Source organism: Ranitomeya variabilis, chromosome 4, assembly GCF_051348905.1.
Source record: "Ranitomeya variabilis isolate aRanVar5 chromosome 4, aRanVar5.hap1, whole genome shotgun sequence".
In the NCBI taxonomy this organism is placed as follows: domain Eukaryota; kingdom Metazoa; phylum Chordata; class Amphibia; order Anura; family Dendrobatidae; genus Ranitomeya; species Ranitomeya variabilis.
In genome coordinates, this window is record NC_135235.1 from 264,692,914 (window position 1) to 264,712,541 (window position 19,628).

Genomic DNA, 19,628 nt, shown 5'->3' on the forward strand with positions numbered 1-19,628 from the left:
AATGTGGGTCCTCAGGGTGTGGGACGGAGGCAGATGGAGCTGCCTGACCAGATGAGGATCCAGGAGGGATGGAGCCAGAGGGAGCAGCAGATGGACCAGCCACCTCTTCAACTTCCCTAACTGGGTCAATGACAAGTTACTCCGCCACCTTGTTGTAACATCACCCACTGTAACAACAAAAAATACACACATTCTTTAGGCCATTAATCAGTGAGCTCACAAAAGGTGGAACTGACTACAGAGATTTAAGTGTAGCATCCAAATAGGCCTTTGGGGAGAAGATTTAATCTTAAATATACCAAAAAAACACAATTAGCAAGCAAAGCCACAAGGACAGAGTCCACTAACCTCTATCACAGAAAGGACAAATAATGGGAAACACTGTTAGTAAGTAAAAGGGACACCTATTCTAAACATTAATGAAATCCGTTTCTCATGAACAACACCATGTATCTACTGGTGGGCTTTCTAGTTCCTTCATGACTATTTACTACATTCGTGAAGAGAAATTCAAAGTAGTAAGGGCCTGATAATTCACAAGAACATTAAATTTCAAACATGGGTGTACTTACTTATCTGTCGCTGTGTCTGACGTGGCTGCTGGTCATAATGTGGGAAGAGGGCCACACACACGCTCCTCCATGCTGCCTCTTTTTGTGCCCTGTTGGCATAATTAGGGTCTCTTTGGTCCCAGAGGACAGGCCTCTCTTGGACCAAAATTATGAGCATGTCCGCGTTGACAATGTTTGCCATGCTGAATATCACTCCGTGGAGGCGTGCAGCAGACTTCCGGGTTCACTGTCTGGCTTTTTCAGCTAATTAGCATGTCTCACCTGCCTGATTGAGGCCTTTGGACGTTTCAGGACATCTGCCAGTAAATCCGTATTTCGCGCAAGGCACACGGATGGTCCGTAAGCATTCCGTATTATACGCTCTCCCATAGACTTGCATTGGCGTATTTTTTGCGCAATACGCTGACAAACGCAGCATGCTGCGATTTTCTGCGCCCGTACAACTCCGTAAATTACGGATCCGTAATATACGCCTTATAGGACTAGACCCATTGAGAAGCATTGTGCCGTATGTAATGCGAGTTTTACGTACGTAGTTTCTGCGCTCTTACGTACGTAAAACACGCATGTGTGACCCCGGCCTAATAGCTCTTATGTCTCCTCCATCGGGGTCCGTGGCATATATGGTTAGTCAGGGTAGTTGAGGACAAATTGCTATACAAGTTCCACCGTCACAACCTCAGTTTACGTAGAGATCATTGTGGCCGGGTATTGCATTATCAGTTGGGGTACCTTGACATCACATTTTTGTTTATGTATTCGGGACCTTGGTTATTAGATCAGCACCAAAATTCTAAATTTTATAACCCCCCTTCCCCCACTATCCTGGTCCAGAAACATCTAATATTGGCAGTGTTATGAAAGGGGCTGGCTGTCAAGCCCTTTTACAACCGTTCTCAGTCTTTTGGCTGGGTAAACCAGGTGATGAATGATAAAAAGTATTTTTTTTATTAACATTTCTAGCATGTTGCGATTTTGATGCTTTTTTTTTTTAACAAGCAAAAGCTGCTCTCTTGGCAGTAAGAAGTTTGCTTTAAAAAAAAGTAGGTTTTTCTTTGTTGTTTTTTTGCATTTTTTTTTTGCGTTTTTTTCCCATGTTTTTGTCCAGCTACATTTGTCTCTTGCGCATGCTGATAGTTCACTTCATCATGTTTTGGCACCAAAAAGGCAGCAAAACTTGATACCTGTGTTATTTCAGCATTTTGTGCACTTACTCATCACTTTCAATAGGTGAACATGCTGAAAAAACACTAAAAGAAGTGACAAGCTGCATTATGTAAAAACGAAGTTATTGCACCAAATGCTGAAGACAACAACAAAAAAAAGAAGCTGTGTGCATGAGATATCTGAAAGCTCATAAACTTTGCTGGTACTGAAAAACGCAGCTGAAAATTTGCATAATAAAAGATTTAAAAAATGCTAATCGAAAGGGTTTTTTTTCACTACAACACCACTGATGATCTATCCATAGGAAAGCAATTGGAGATCAGCTACCATAGATTGTGTCACCGCTGACACTTGCAACTTTCTTATAAACTATAGGACTGTGGTTTGTTTTTTAACCCTTTAAAAAAAGCAAAATAAAACAATTTGCAATGTGTGTTGCTGGGAGCGGTTATATTGCATCATCTGAAAAAATCCCATTAGTCGCTAAAGTGTGAGATATAAAAAAAAAAGAAGAAAAGAAGAACAAATCCCTCCTGAAAGAACTTTGGCAGCATCCATAAAAGGAGGCTGCACAGACGGAAGCTGCTGTCACTTTTCTGGGAGCTCGAGTGAAAGAAGAACAGTCTCACGCCGGTTCATTCATTGGGATCTGCAGTATTCTAAGGTAAGAGAATATATATAATATACATGTACATACACACACATACTGTACATACACATGCTATATACTCTACCTGTACACATACTGTACGCACGTAATGTGCATGCATATTGTATGTTCATGCATAAACATTTTATTTTCACAACTTTGTGCTCCACGCTATAAATTCATATTTAGCTCATATAAATACTCTTTATGCATTACACATGTATATATGTAATATATCTATATGTCTATATATATGTGTATATATATATATATATATATATATATATATATATATATACATACATACATACATACAACACACACAGTACCAAACAAAAGTTAGGACACACCGGTGCTTGACATTGTTTTCCTTGCTCTTATTGGAATGTGCTTGTTTTTATTGGAATGTGCACATTCTCGATTCAGGCTGAAGGCGGCAAAACCATGAAAAAAACATATGGAACCAAATAGTAAACAAATGATAATATGGTTTATATCTTCGATTACTCGCAGTACCTCCCTCACACTCCTCTTTCACTCTTATAACAGCCTCACACCCCCTTGACATTCTCTCTAGCAGCTTCATCAGGTCGTCACCTAGAATGGTTTTCAAGTCTTGAAGGAATTCCCAGAGGTGCTGAGCATTTGTCGGCTGCTTTACCTTCACTCTGAATCCAACTCATGCAAAACTATGTTAATTGGGTTGGTGGGGTGATTGTAGAGGCCATGACATCTGATACAGCCTCCATCCCTCTGCTCCTTGGTCACATCGCCCGGAGATATGTTTTGGGTCACTGTCCTGTTGCAACACAAATGATGGTCACACTAAGTGCAGATGTAGTTGAAGAATGTAGTGGTTGTCATGATGGGAAAGTTTGCCATGAATTTGGGATAAATTACCAACATTGTCATCAGCAATTCACCCCCAACATCACATCCATCTCCCATTCACACCACACATGTATAAACCATCCACTCACATTTTCTGCGTATCACAAAGTCATGGCGGTTGGTATAAAATATTTCCATTCTGACTCCTCAGATCACAAAACAGATTTCTTCTGATCTAATGTCCAGTCTTTGTGTTGATTGACCCAAACTACTTCTTGTTGGCCAGTCCTCCGTTGTGATTTTTTTGCAGCAATTTGACTATAAAATATTGCTTCCTGCAGTCACCTCTGGACAGTTTATGTTGAGATCTGTCTGCTATTTGATGTCCGTTCACCATTTATGAGGCCTGTTTTCTGATGTTCTGTCAATTTGCTGTTTTTGAAGCTGGTAACTTTGATGAACTTATCCTCTGCAGCAGGTGTAATTCTTGGTCTTACTTTCCTGGTCCTCATGAGAATCAGAATCCTCATAGCAACTGATGGTTATCAGAACTGCACTTGAAGGTACCTTCAAGATTCTAGCAATTTACCAGTTTCACTGACTTTAGCGTATTAAAGTAATGATGAATGTCGCTACTTTAATTAGTTGAGTGGTACTTGCCATATTCTGGCTTAGAACAATTGTTGATATAGGGCTCAGTACTGTATGAAGCTGTGTAGCAAAAAAATACACGTGATGGTCATAATCATTTTCTGTAGACTGGTGATTGCATAAATTAACTCTTGATAAGGCGATTCATTTATTAAAAGCCAATCCAGGTAAATTAGTGAGTTTGTGCATTGGGGGCATGTTCATGTCCTCCTTCATTAGCCCACCCTCTCAACACACTTAATGGCTAATTTACATGTGGCTTCTAAGCTCGATTTTCTTAGTGCTGGGACACTGAATTACAAAACCGGGAGGAAGATCGAAACAGAGAAAGGGATTGAAAAAATATACTGAAACTGGGTCAGAGATAGAAATTGGGAGAGATCGAAAGAGATAGAAAAAAAGGATCTAGACAGAAAAAGAGATGGATACAGAAAAAAAATAGCTGAAAGAGAGAGAAGTTAAAACACAAATATTGAAAAAGAGAGATCAAAACAGGGGAAAATAAAGGGATTGGACCAGAGCTAGAAAGAAAAAGGTCGAAACAGTGAGACATTGAAAAAGAAAGAAAAGAGATGAATCGAAATAGAGAGATTGAAAGAAACAGAAAGATGGAGATAGAAAGAAAGAGATAACAGAAGAGAGTGAAAGAGTGAGATATCGATGTATTCAGAAAAGGAGATTGAAGCAGAGAGTGTTAGGTGTCAAGTTCCCGCCTTTGCACAGGGAGAATCTCGAACCATCTCCGTTGCGGTGTCCCATTCTTCTCCAGCCGCAGTGGAGCCTGCTCAGCGGAGACGTCGGTCCCAGCGTCTGACTCAGGCTGATGCTGGGCGACTGGTTACTACTGTTCTTCCAGGCTCTGCCTTTGTAGCCAGCGCTGATCAGCAGCGAGCAGATCTTTCTGGGACTAAGTCCTGCTTTTCCCATACTGGGCATGCCCACAGGACGACCTCCCATTGAAGGTCGAGGGTCACATGCGCAGGTCCTGAAGCGGTTCCTGTTGGACCACTAGGAAGGTCGTTGAGTGCTAAAACTATAAAAGGTTTGCATGGCCGCACGGCCATGCGCTAGTATCAAACCAATGTTAAAGAGCTCAGCGCCAGTGTATGTGGTCAGGGTTTGGATGAAATAAGCCCCTACAATACCGGCACCTCCAGTGAGGAGTTGTTTGTCTGCTATTCTAACTGCATGACCACAGTTTTGCTCTGTTTGGTAGCGGTGTTCCTCTGTGAGGTTAACAGGGCACAGCATCTTGTTATTCTAGCGAATCTGTGAAGTAACAGAGTTCGCTAATACCGCCATATAGTACCGCCTATTACTAGCAGCAGGTTTCTCTCCTGCACGGTGGAACCCAGGTTGTGAACGCACCAACTGTTATATATATATATATATATATATATATATATATATTCGGTGCGTTCCGCCAACCCTAACAGAGAGAGAGGTCAAAACAAAGATCAAAAAAAGATCAGAACAGATGTAAATAAGGAGATTGATAGAGCGAGATAGACATTAAAAGAGCAATTGAAACAGAAATCAAAACAGAAAGATTAAAAAGAGATCGAAACAAAGATATGGAGAGATAGAAAAAGAGAAATCGAAAATGAGGGATTGAGAGAGTGAAAGAGGGATCGAAAGAGAAAGATCAAAACACAGAGATTGGACGAGAGATCAAATGCTCGTAAGAGAGCTCAAAAAACTAATAGGGAGATCGAAATAGAGAGACAGGGGTCGCAAGAAAGAGCGAAAGAGTGAGACAATAAATATGTAAATTGTCTCTTCAAAGAGGAAGAGGACTTGAACTCTAGCGCCAACTATTGGAAGTAACAATCCTAAAAGTCAATACTGTCAATATTGACCCTTTAGCGAGCCTTGCCACATGATTTAGGATAAAAGCCAAACCAGAATCTCTATTTGCAGACATGACTGGAGTGTAAGAGGGTAACCTCTCTTTGTGGAGAGTGACTTTCCTGAAATGTCAACGTAAGGAGACTTAAAGGCAACACCTGAAACATGCCTAAATTGAGATTCTGGTTTGTTTTATATCATATTGCAAGGCTCGTTAAAGGGTCGATATTGACGTTTAGGATTGCTGCTTCCAATAGGTGGTGCTAGAATTCAAGTGCTCTTTCTCTTTTGAAGAGACAATTTAAATTTTTAATGTATCACTCTTTTGCTTTCTTGTGACCCGTGTCTTTATTTCAATCTCCCTTTTGTTTTTTAGCTCTTCTCCTCTCTCTCATTTGATCTCTCTTCCAATCTCTCCCTTACTGTTTTGTTCTTTCTCTGTTTCAAGAAAACTTCAAGTTCTCTTTCTGTCTGAGGAAGCAATTTGCCTATTTAATTTTCCAGAGGAGCATTACCCGGCCTATAAGTCTTCTTACACTGGCACAAAAGGCCTGTCACTCTCCACAAGTAGAAATCTTACCCTTTAGGCGGCAGAGTAAAAGACTGAAACACAGCGAGACACTGAAAAAGAAAGAGACCAAAAAACAGAAAAAGAGAGATCATAACAGAGTGGGAGGACTTCTCTGAAAGCTTTAGTCTGGTGGTGATTGGAACCATCTGTGAGGACCATGTACAACATCTGGGCGTGTACAGGGCCAGGAGGAGGTGGATGGGATGATTACTTGCAGACAGTACTGTATTACGTGGGCTTGTTAATAAAAGCAAAGATTAATAAAACAACATTTTTTAGAATTCCCTTTTGTCTTTTACAGAGGACATTCCTTCCATTCCTGGTCTCTTCGTGACAAGTAGGGAGTTTCCCAACTTATAAAGTACAGAAAAATGTGACGGTTCAGGAACAGGACTTTCCATTTCCCTTTCTTTCACCCAAAATTGTCATGTCATGAATAACAAAATGTTACTGACCACCCTGTTGGCTTTTTACAGATTCGTTACTAAAGATTCCAGCTCCGTAAAATCCTGATTCCCGGATCTCTGCTTTCATCATTGGACATCAGGCAATTAGAGGAGCTCACAAAATATCTTAATTAAATTTTTTTTTAACTCCTTAGACGCTGTGGTCAACCCATCTCCCACCTGTATGCGATCTTGACGTTCAATGCCCTCTTATGGTAGACGAAGTGCTAACAAAGCCCCATTATTTACCATTAGACCATCCCAGGGGCTGATTTTCCGAGGCCGATAACTAGGGATTTTAGGAAAATGGACACATGACAAAAAATAATATAGCAATGTTAAACCTGCTGACCAGGGCCGAACTGGCCATCTGGCAATTCTGGCGCATGCCAGAAGGGCCTGTCTGATCATGGGCCGCCTTGTCTGCTACGTTGCCAACAGAATCGGTGTTCTCAAGACACCCATACTGTTAAGAATTGTGATGGAGCACAAAGTTACTGACTCCATCACTTACCCCAACAAGCCACAGCTATCATTAGAAATATTGGTCTTGTAGTAAATCTTCCTTTCCTCCATCCAGAGTAATATTAGTAATATAGCCCATCTGTTTCAAATACCAGGACTGAATTTCAGCCCCAGCCCGTACCTGCTGCTGACCCAGAGGTTAGGCTTAATATTACAGCTCTGTCCCATACATTTAAGTAAAGCTGATCTGCATTACCAGACCCAACCTGTAGTCAAGGAGCAGTTTATTCCTGGATAAACCCCTTGCGTTTTGTAATTTTAGACGAGCAGTTTTGGAAGCAAGACATAATAGCTATGTGGCCGTGGGCAGTTCTTTTACTTGTTTTTCTGAGTTCTTTTAGCTGCAGCTTTTGCAAAAAATTGTGGCAAATTATTATTTTTTTTTGCATACGAAATATAATAATAAAATCCCAGAGACCTCTGCGAACTACTGTGCAATTTTATATACCTGCGAGTGTAGGTTTGTAGGAAACGAGGTTTATGGGGGTTATGTGTATGTGTGATCAAGAAAGTATCGGTAGAAGTGACGGTCTGAACGTTCTGCAGCAGTCACCGGACGTAGGCATGGTGTGTTTGAACTGGTAGTGTATAATGGTATTATTCAAGCATTCTATGCTGTATTATTTGTTTATTAGATGGCAATATTGAATCGTCTTAATTATTATGGACGTCCTTTGAGTCATTGTGCATCATGCTGACATAGCAGTGGAGGCGGAGGAGTCTTTCCTTATGGATCCATGATGGAGCCGGGTGAATCTAATGGACATGTAATGCCGACATCGGCATTTTTCTTGTTGTGTAGAATTGCGGAAGACAATGATTACTACACATCTGCTCAGTCACGTTGCATGTTTTATTGTTTTACTACGTAGTGACTTTTCTTTCTGATCTTCATGGCCTCTTTTACGTTTGGGAAATCCCTGCTGCCGAGATGACGAAACCTGGACGAGCTGCTTAGATAAGTTACTGTTACGTAAGTGTAAAGCATGGCATATTTCACGAGGTTGTCTACTGAAGACATTCCCTACCCTACCTATATCTGGACATGGCCGATCTGCTGTAGGTTTGCAGAAATTGACCATGTATCTGAATCACAGTGATCAGAGGACAATTCTTATTTTATCTTTGGGGCATGTGGACATCCTGGGGAGAAGGTCTACTGCTTGTGACACTGTGACCCAGAATGGAGAATTGATCTGTAGGAAAAGCTCCTTTTCTGGTGGACTCCATGGATGGAAACCTATAGGTGCCAGATGTGGAAGCAGCCATTAAATTATACCTTTTCATGACATACTTAAGCAAAGAATCATGAAGCGCAATCTTAATATATGGCCGAGAGCAGAAAAATCGGGCTCTCCCAAAGTTAATACCCAGAAACACTCTGTTGCCAGGACAACTCCAATAAACATGAGATACAGCGAAAAAACGGAGTATACAAATCCCAAAAATCATAATAATCATCAAAGAAAATATTTTATTTTTACAAAAATACATATCAGTACATAAAAAGTATTGTCACCATACAGGTAGGAAATACGGAAAAGAACCTGAAGGTAAGCTGGTTCAGGTGGGAAGAGCAAAGTACATCCAGGGCCAGCACACTAATAGTAGTTATACTATTCCGGATATTACATACACAGCGAAGGAGATATCAATGTAGTAAAGGGGTGCCAAAGGCAGTATCCCACATAGCACTCCTTAGTCAATTAGTAATGTAAGCATGCTTACCCATAGCGTAAACGGACGGCTCTCCCACTTGCCCCAGCAGCCCCCTGACGCGCTTTTCACGGTCAAGCTTTCTCAAAAGGGGTTGGACATTGACCATTCTGATACCCTTAAGTAATCCGCAAACCGGAACTGCCGTAAGCTTATCCTAAAGAAATTGTACAGTCAGAAGAATTCAGATCAAGGCCTTTCTAGTGATGTGGAACGCGAGGCTCTTGAAGCACTGGAGGATTTGCTGAGGGAACAACCACCTGAGGTTTTAGGTAATTTCCCTACACCTGTTGGGTCCAGATCTCTCACGTTCCCCCCCCTTGTCCCTATGTCCACAAGTTGAAATTTTTTGTAGATTGATTACTGATAATTTGAAGAAAATACCAAAATACAGATACGACAACTTCACTGGTGCACAGAGGAGAGCCCTGAGGGAATTAGTCGTTGGAGTCTGTGGTAATCAAACCAGCGGACAAGGGGGGAATGTGGTGATCTGGCCAACTGATAAATATGAAAGGGAGGCTTTCCGCCAACTTAGAAATAAAACATATCGGATATTACCGCAAAATCCGACACAGATGTTTTCTAGGGAACTGGAACTTATCCTGTCCAATGCTGACGAGTCTGGCATTGTCCCCAAAAAGGTCAATTACTAATTGACTAAGGAGTGCTATATGGGATACTGCCTTTGGCACCCCTTGAATACATTGATATCTCCTTCGCTGTGTATGTAATATCCGGAATAGTATAACTACTATTAGTGTGCTGGCCCTGGATGTACTTTGCTCTTCCCACCTGAACCAGCTTACCTTCAGGTTCTTTTCTGTATTTCCTACCTGTATGGTGACAATACTTTTTATGTACTGATATGTATTTTTGTAAAAATAAAATATTTTCTTTGATGATTATTATGATTTTTGGGATTTGTTCCATTTTTTCGCTCTTTTCATGACATAACTAAAGCAAAGGCCTTGAAGGCGCACGCTCGTTGCTTATCTGATAAATTGGTGGTGGATAAGCTAGGCAGACAACTATGGAATTTAAAAAAAAATACCCCCATTCTTGAGCGGTAAATTGCAAAGTTGCTTTTTTTAAAGCACTTTTCAAAAACTTAATTAAGATAAGACAACCCCTTTAATTGATACATGATCATAAAGCTCATCCTTTAAATGGATGCCTTTATAGCCAATGGGCAGAGGTTGCCACCATCACAGCCTCCATTTCCGTGTACATGGGGAGACACGTGTACCCGTGGCCGGGTGTTATATTATTTGTTGCTTGATGTAGGGTAATTAATTTGTATTTTCTGCAATTTTTCAGTGATTCTGCGAATAAGAAACAAAATGTTGCAATGTGACCAAAGTGAGTATTATACAATAGGAGTTTGGGTGCGAAATGGAAGGAGGGAAAGGTCCTGATTTTAACCATTCACTAAAAGTAAATCAATTTTTTTTTCCAGCTTTTCTGTGGAAGATGGATGAAAGGCCAAGTCAGCGTAAGTCAAAGTCACTGCTTTTCCAACACTGCTTTTCCAAACTTGTGTGCTTGTTAAAACAATGCGAGCTCCATGCATTTTTTGATACATTTTTTATTTAAGAATATTTATTTTATATGGACGTAGAGCAAATAGTAATGTGATGCTGCATGAGCCAATAAATGCACACAGTAAAGAAACAGTATGCGGCATGCACCTAAGCTCCCTCTAGTGGTGGCAGCAGGCGGACAGAATTTCATCATTTGAAGGGGACAAAAAAGATATTTGCAAATCAATTTGAATTAACAAAACTAATATACTTTACTTATTAGATCACCACTGATATTCCAATTTTATACCTTCAATCCAAAGCAAGCAAGAAATGTCAGCATGGGATGAAACAGGCCGGCTGTCAGGCTCAGTTCATCAGCCAAGCCAGGCCCTTTCAGTGTTTTCACATCAAGTGTCCCTGTGGTCTGAGATGTACAAGTACATCCTAATCTAGTTTGTAGCCATATTGCATCTAAAGTTGATTACCTAGTCATCTCCATATTCATCATCTGCAAGTAAACGTCCTTTCACACTTTGCAAGGTTGTTCCCAATTATTGGGCTGTATATAAAAGTCATTTGATACACTGAAGAATGAGCCAAAGGCTCCTTCTATGTCTAATGCTGGTTTTATGGCTAAGTTGGTTCATATCAGCTTCACATTGCAACATGTAAACATAGGATGTGCTGCCGACAACATGCCTGGTGTATGGGGACAGAATGACAACATGCCTGGTGTATGGGGACAGAATGACAACATGCCTGCTGTATGGGGACAGAACGACACCATGGCTTCTGTATGGGGACAGAACGACAACATATCTACTGTATGGTGACAGAACAACAACATGGCTGCTGTATGGGGACAGAACGACAACATATCTGCTGTATGGGGACAGAACCACAGCATGCCTGCTGTATGGGGACGTAACGACAACATGTCTGCTGTATGGGGACAGAACCACAGCATGCCTGCTGTATGGGGACGTAACGACAACATGTCTGCTGTATGGGGACAGAACAACATGTCTGCTGTATGGGGACAGAACAACAACATGTCTGCTGTATGGGGACAGAACGACAACATGCCTACTGTATGGGGGCAGAACCACAACATGCCTGCTGTATGGGGACGTAACGACAACATGTCTAATGTATTAGGACAGAAGGACAACATGCCTGCTGTATGGGGACAGAACGGTCATATTATCGACCATTCTGCCCCCGCACAGTTTGTATTGGCCCTCTTAAATGAACCTTTAAATGAATGTTCATTATGGGCAGAAATTTGCCCATGTAATGGACCGTAAGACTCCATAAAGCTACAGACACGTCATGGCTTGCTGGAATAGCATTTTCTACATTACATTGAAAGAACAAGATAGCAACACCAATTCCTGTAATTTCCCCATACAGTCTTATGTTAACTTTACTATTATGAGTTCTTTATGTTTTTTATATCATTTTTTCTTTATTTATTCTAGATTATTATGTTCTGCAAATGAAACTGCATTCACCTGGTAATATGATTTCAGACTTACTTCTAGAACTTATGTACCCATGCTGAAATTGAATAGGTCTGTACTAGATTTATGTATACCCTTTAGATTGTTGGTCTAGGGCATCGAAGGGGGTAATAAAGATGGTCATGGTGGTGAAGATTATTAAAGGGGCTAATGTATTTAGTTAATAGAAAATTTATTTAATTTGAAACTTCTGCTCTGGCAGCTACAGCCAAGTAGAAGAGCTCCGAACACTGGAGAACTGCAGAGAAAGATGTGGTTTTATCATGAACTATAAAAACTACAATTACAGGAAGCGTGATAGAATTCAGGGAAAAAAACTTTTTTTCTTTGATTCATCTCAATTGGTAATTCACACGGAGAAGTGATCGACTTTTTCGAACATGACCCATAATTGCAGCATAATTGGAAAATGGCATAGACCTGAATCGGTGACTGGAAAATGTATAACAAACCACAGTCATAGTACAAGAACTATATTGGATCCTATGTCTGCCTACAGTGGAAGGAAGAAAAATACCAGTTCCTCTCAGCAGAAAATATGCATGTGCAAACGTTTTAGGCAGGTGTGGTAGAAATGTTGTTGAGTCACATGAAGGGGGTAAAAGATTAGGCGTATTGGCAAAGAGAAGTTCAGGTAAGGGTTTAGCCTCTAAAAGGAGCATGGAAAGGGCTGAATATTTCCATGAAACTCAACTTCTCCCAGATGACAACTTTGAAAAGATGTCAGTATGAGTTTCCAATTTCAGCTATTGCTACTGGGTCAAGATATAAAAGCTTGAAGGAGAGCAGACCATGTCAATAACTCTTTAATTACCATTGGGTGAGCTCACTGGGGTTAAAGATTTAATATGTTGGAGCTTATGGCCCCAATTCATCATAGGTTTATGCCCAAAAGGTTGTGTAAAAGGTTTGAAAAGCTGCAAAATTTTGGAGCAACTCGGAGTTGCACAAAAATTTGTCGTTTCCACCCATTTTGCCAGATGGTGCAACGTCAGCATGTCTGATTCATGACAAGCATTTCCCTAAACTAGAAACCACACTCCAGTCCTTCATGACTTCACCACACCCCCTTATAAAGACCGGTGAGGAAGTCAGAAGATGAATCGGAGCCAAACGGCTGGCACAGTTAGGGAAGGACAAAATCGTGGATGGGGCATGATGCCACAGCATGTCTAATTCAAGATGAGGGATTTCACGAGAAACTTCACTCCAGTCCCTCTTCATGAATAATAAGCGTCTGACTCCATCACACACCCTCATCAAGAGCAATGAAGAAGCTGAAGGTCGCTGAATCTGAGCCATAGAGTTGACCACCATATTGGATTACTTTTTTTAATGGTTTCATTAAATCTCCTCAATAGATTATGCCGTAGGTGGGGACAGAGACATGCAGACATTGTGGTTCAGAGAAGTATAGCCACAATAAGAGTATCGTCTTGTAAACTGGTTATTAGTATATAAAACTGTACTTCTGATGTAACGCGAACAGATCATAAGTTGAGTTTTAGCTTCCATTTTTGTTCTGTAATTACAGATGAATTTGATGCCTTCAAAATGAGTGCTGGTAGTCAAAATGGATTTCCACAGATCATTAAAAATGAGCTAGACGAACTGTTGATCGTCCACACAGAAAAGTCCCATGCCATTTTTGAACCGGTCCAGGATACTGTAGGTATGCAATAGCTTCTATTATTTACCTTGATTGGGAAATAGTTAAAAACTATCATAAAGTAAAAGTGAGACCCACAGACAATTAACACAGTGATGGTGGACATGCACGGCCATTGCTACATTTAAGCCACGACTTTAGAGACTTTAGAGACCTCAGGATTTGGTGGGTCGGGCTTCCAATGAACAGCAAGCTATCACCCATCCTTTTTGAGTTGGGAGCCATAGTAGCATTCACAGATCCAAATGAATTGCAATGGATCTCATTGATTTACGATGCATCTGACAGGTATGGAGCTGCAGACTATCCTATTCTTACAGTAACAAATAAAAAAAAATGATGAAACTAAAGAGGAGCCATAATGTAAGAAATATAAATTATTATTAATGTATCCACATTGAGCAGTTTGGTATTATGTCTGTGTTACAGCGGAGCGAGTGACATTTTATCTGCACAAATACAGAGACAACGCTCATGGTAGAGATGGATTACCGGTAACCATCAGCTGTAAAATAGAAAAAAGAAATTACGTCCTGAAGGTTGGAAATGTAGAAAGTGATGCGGTCTATGTTGAGGTAAGAGTTGAAGATATATATAATACCTGACGGTTTAAACCCCTTGTGGAAACACGGGGGTCAGCTGGAGCTCTCGTCCTCTGGCCTGGCAGTCTTTAGAAACACCACATAGACCAGGGCTCATCCCACTGAATGCCCTCTCTCCTTCCCCGTGGGCATAATACTACTCAGGGTGAGGATAACCCGCTACGGCAGGAGTGGGCAATTTTCACTAGGGGCCAAGAAAGACTTAAGGTACCGTCACATTAAGCGACACTGCAGCGATAGCGACAACGATGCCGATCGCTGCAGCGTCGCTGTTTGATCGCTGGAGAGCTGTCATACAGACCGCTCTCCAGCGACCAACGATGCCGAGGTCCCCGGGTAACCAGGGTAAACATCGGGTTGCTAAGCGCAGGGCCGCGCTTAGTAACCCGATGTTTACCCTGGTTACCAGCGTAAAAGTAAAAAAAAAAAACAGTACATACTCACCTGCGCGTCCCCCAGCCTCTGCTTCTTGACACTGACTGAGCTCCGGCCCTAACAGCAGAGCGGTGACGTCACCGCTGTGCTTTCACTTTCACTTTTTAGGGCCGGCGCTCAGTAAGTGTCAGGAAGCAGACGCTGGGGGAGGTATGACGCTGGGTGAGTATGTACCGTTTGTTTTTTTTACTTTTACGCTGGTAACCAGGGTAAACATCGGGTTACTAAGCGCGGCCCTGCGCTTGGTAACCCGATGTTTACCCTGGTTACCAGTGTGAAACATCGCTGGTATCGTTGCTTTTGGTGTCAAACACAACGATACACAGCGATCGGACGACCAAATAAAGTTCTGGACTTTATTCAGCGACCAGCGACATCACAGCAGGATCCTGATCGCTGCTGCGTGTCAAACTAAACGATATCGCTAGCGAGGACGCTGCAACGTCACGGATCGCTAGCGATATCGTTTAGTGTGACGGTACCTTTACTGTTGTGGAGGCCAAACCATTAGGCTGAAATTAATTCTGCTCAATATTAATATTAACATATTAATTGCAATTAGGTTATATTAATATTAATTGTATTGAGCAGACTTAAGTATGCTTACATCCCCCTATATAGCATTTGAACCCACACACAACCCCTTCTATATATCTTATGAGCACACACAGCCTTACCATGATCAACAGGAGACCCCATTAGTCTCCCCATGTCCAGCATGAGACCCCACAGCCTCCCCATGTACAGCATGAGAGCCCCATAGCCTCCCCATGTCCAGTATGAGAGCCCCATAGCCTACCATATCCAGCATGAGACCCCATAGCCTCCACATGTCCAGTCAAACATCCCATACAAATGAAAAAAAAATGCTCACCTTGCTCCCGTTCCCCCCAGCGCTCTGTCAGTGCCTCTGCTCTCTCAGATGAACTGACTCTCCACAGTACACAGCTGACGTGATTAAATGACATCATTGTGTCAGCTGTCTCACTCACTGATTGGTGGAAGAAGGGCTGGCTGCCCCTCCTCCACCAATGCATTCACCACTGCCTGCATCCTGAGGACAGTGGGCAACAGACAGGCTGGGAGGACAAGGTGTAGAATGTGGACCACTGTTTTTAGCCCCTCAGTTGTCTCGGTCTGCTCTTTGCCCAGGTCTTCACTATGGTAATAATTTTTTTGATCAACAACAGTCAATAATATATAATACAGTCCAAACAAGTACATGAGATTATGGAAATGACAGAGTTTCACCTTTCCGCTGGCTCAACGGGAAATAGAACATTTGCTACTTCAGGGCTTTCAGGGCCGACTACCCCAACCAGTGGCAGCCTGCTTTTGGCAGGCACCCACAGAGAGGAAGTAGCTGTAAGCTTAGGGATCTGACAGTCCATTGAGGTATGTGGCCAGGTGAACTGATTGTCCAATCTGGGTTCTCCAAATGTCTCCATGGGTTCAGTGATGGGCAGTGGATCAAAACTGTATTCCTCTGGTTGGAGCCATGATTCCATGGTTGCCGTCCTGTAAAGTCTCAAATCTGTATTCCTCCAATTGGAGATATAGTTCTTTGGTTGCTGTCATGTAGAGTCTCTGGAAACAGAGGCAGATCCCTTTTTTCTAGTCCAGGCAATTAACCACAAGTTTGAGGGCAGGTGGGAGGAGGCCATCTCTCATTGTTTGAGTGTTCAAATAACATGCATATTTTGTCCTTCAATGTTTGCAGAACAACAAGCTGCAAGGATTGATACAATAGGTACTCAGCAGGCATTAACCAAATTAACAAACATCAATTGTTCAATGAACCTGCGCCTTTGTCCCTCATGGATAGCAGAACAATAAGCTGAAGGGGTGGATATAATAGGTAGTCAACTAGCATTCAACAAATCAACAAACATCAATTCAAAAGTCAATGTTCAGGCTCATATGAACAGTAGCTTATATCTCGACCTATGGAAAAATACATCTGGCATAATTAAGAATAAATGCTTTGTCGTCAGACCCCTTTTACACAGGCTGATAATTCACTGACATTCACCCATCACTCGGTGCCCAAAATTAGCATTTTTTTAAGCAAGTCTTGATGAATAGTTTGTTGAAATAAGATATGCCAAATTTATAAGGAGAAACATGCCTCCTTAAGGATTTTTGTTGAGCTGTCTTGTGTCTCTGCAACAAATGTACCTGGTCAGTGATGAAAGCAGGTTTTCGTTGTATTTCACATCCAGTTTGTGGATGACACAATGATAAATATGTCAGCCGCGCTTAGACATGCCCCTTTACACTACATTCAACTTTCAAAAGTTGGCAAAGCTATCCAAAAGTAAAAATGGAAAAAAATTACAACATTTTTGTACAGCTACCAGTCATGCAAACATTTTGCAACATTTCAAACACGTTAGAATATTGATGAAAACTATTTTATGAATTGGGGTAAGCCATAGAAATTGTTAGCTCTATCTAATAATTCTTAGGTTTCCTAGCAGCATGTATGGTATGATGATATGTCATAACAATCATGGTATGCCCTGGTCTATCTTTGGTAAACCACGTTTCTGATTACTCCTTTGTGTAAGGGAAAGTTCACACCACCATACAGTGGTCATACGTTTTGGTCGGTATTATGGCCACAGATGATAACCTCACCGCAGGTCTTATGACCCAGGTTAAGAAGAATAGTTGGAGCCAGTAATTGTGGACAAAATATGGATGAGAAAAAAAATGGTCATGTTAGCCTTCCCTAAATTGAATGCTTCTCAAATGAGAAGTCTAAATTTTCCTTTAGAACTTGTTATTTTACCCATGTGATCCATGTTTTTTACGGTTACATATTTATAGTATACATTATGTCTTTAGCAATAGTTACAACTATTAACCAAGGACTTCATTTACTAGGAACATAAATTGCCACCAGAAATACCAACGAAGACCAGTGAATTGATCTTCTACCTGCAAGAATTTTCGAGTGGGTGCGAAAGTTTCTGTTTTGAGTCATCATTGAAGAAAGGATTTTTTCTCGCATGGAACAAAGAAAAGAAGTTGATACTTAAACCTAAACCTAAAGTTTCCATTGATGAAACATTAAACTTTTTCCTTGTTGAAAAATACTGACAACAAAAACTTTGATACGACATGTAAGTTTTACAAGAAGATACAAATATACTGACTGATGTGATAAGGACGGTTATAGGCACATTATCATTTCTTTTTGGCATGAGACCAGAGAATTTGGCCAAATAATGTAAAAATATAGTTGAGGGACCCTTATCGAAATATAAAATTGCTCCTTTAATTTCTTATGTGGTTCCAACCCTATGACTCCCATCTCATGAAAGGCGGACCTGCGCCTTATCAGTTTTTCTTCCCATCTATTGCAAAAGAGATGGGCAACATGATATCAGACCAAAGGTGATCCCTATCTATTTTCAAGCAGAATCACACTTATGACATTTGACACACAGATGATTGGCTGCGACTAAGAATCCACAATGGGTTGGAAACACCTTGGTTTAGTGTCCAATTTTTAGTAAAAAAAAATGGTTTTATGGTTTTAATGAAGAATAAACTGGATGGTTTGATAAAGATGTGTTGTAAAATACCTCGATTGTTTGTCTATTGCTCTAATCGAGTGCCAGGAAGCTAGTCTGACCATCCGAGCACCTCCTACATCTTTGGGAATCTGAGCTACTTCCACTTGAAGTGGGGAGTGTGACACCTGTAAACGTCATTTCTCACAAACATACCATGAGGCAGGGAAGTCAAGGGTCAAATACCAAGAGAATTCATCATAAACCGAGGGGCAAAACAAAGGAATAAACAGGTCATAGTCCAGGGTCAGAATTCCGGGGAGGTAGCGGATCAATATAAAAGGGCTAGGCAAATGGATGGTCAAAGGCAAGGTCAGACAGCAAAAGATCAGAATAACCGAGCACTAGGAATCAAGGCACACACAGCACTGAGCTAAAGCTATGACTGGCAATCACGTAACCATTGTCAGCCAGCTAAATAGCCAGGCAATCTCCCTGAAAAGGTGACACCTGTAGAAAACACAGTAGTCCCAGGCTGATTGAGTTGCTGGGAAATCCTATTAACAATACTGACAGCCCAGCATGACCCTGCATACTATAGGGTGGCTGAAATGTCATTCACAATAGAGAGAGCTCCGTATGCCCCTGCTATCCATAGGGAGGCTAAGCTGTCACTCAGTGCCTCCCTAGGACAAAGTGAGTAGCGGGATTGTGATACTGAGCTGATTACTTATCTTGTTAATTTACAAATTAGTCCTCTTGTACATTCTACTTTGCTTTTGTGTGTGTCCCATTACAAAAGACGAACATCACTGGAAAGGTGGTAAAACAGTAGTCTAAAATGTCTTATTTTGGACTCCGTTTGCCTCCCACAAGCGGCGCCACTGGGTGCACATCAAAGTCCTGTAATTCAGATGGAGGACCCCGAGAGTTGTGAGGGAGTAATGTTGTGGTTGTGTCTTCATAGGAAAAAAAAAAACCTTCCACCTCAAGCAGACACCGAACCTTCCAAATTGCTGCTTGTGACAAACCTCATGATAAAAATTCTATAACTACCACCGCTACTTACTTGTACAATCCTCAACACTGATATTGCAAAAACAAAAAGGAAAAAAGTAATGTAATCATTGAAATCACAGAATGGATAAATACTTAATGATCTGCAATTGATTAAAAAATGGAAACAACATTTTGATTTATTCAGTATCAAGTATGAGCTCCACATGCAGAAATTCCTGCACTTACTAACATGTCTGCATCCTGTGGCTTCCAGAATTCCACGAGTTTTCCTTCTTGGTGTTTAAATTTAATTGTTAAAAAACATATAAAAGAAAACATGGAGAACAAGATTAAAGTTACAAGAAAGAATTTTCTAT

General features: G+C 41.1%; 1 protein-coding gene across 4 annotated transcripts; it reads left to right on the forward strand.

The window, feature by feature from the left end:
* Nucleotides 1-2,122: 2,122 nt before the first annotated feature.
* LOC143768803 (interleukin-18-like) lies at nt 2,123-18,307 on the forward strand. 4 transcript variants are annotated; one of them, XM_077257445.1, is made up of 9 exons: nt 2,123-2,403; nt 3,695-3,782; nt 8,133-8,233; nt 10,297-10,338; nt 10,436-10,471; nt 11,984-12,019; nt 13,560-13,697; nt 14,124-14,269; nt 17,621-18,307. In XM_077257445.1, the coding sequence occupies exons 4-9, from the start codon at nt 10,320-10,322 to the stop codon at nt 17,834-17,836; spliced, it is 591 nt and encodes a 196-aa protein (XP_077113560.1). In that variant the 5' UTR covers nt 2,123-2,403; nt 3,695-3,782; nt 8,133-8,233; nt 10,297-10,319; the 3' UTR covers nt 17,837-18,307. The 4 variants fall into 4 exon arrangements, with proteins under 4 accessions (XP_077113560.1, XP_077113558.1, XP_077113557.1 ...); XM_077257443.1 differs by lacking the exon at nt 3,695-3,782; XM_077257442.1 differs by lacking the exons at nt 3,695-3,782; nt 8,133-8,233.
* Nucleotides 18,308-19,628: the final 1,321 nt, after the last annotated feature.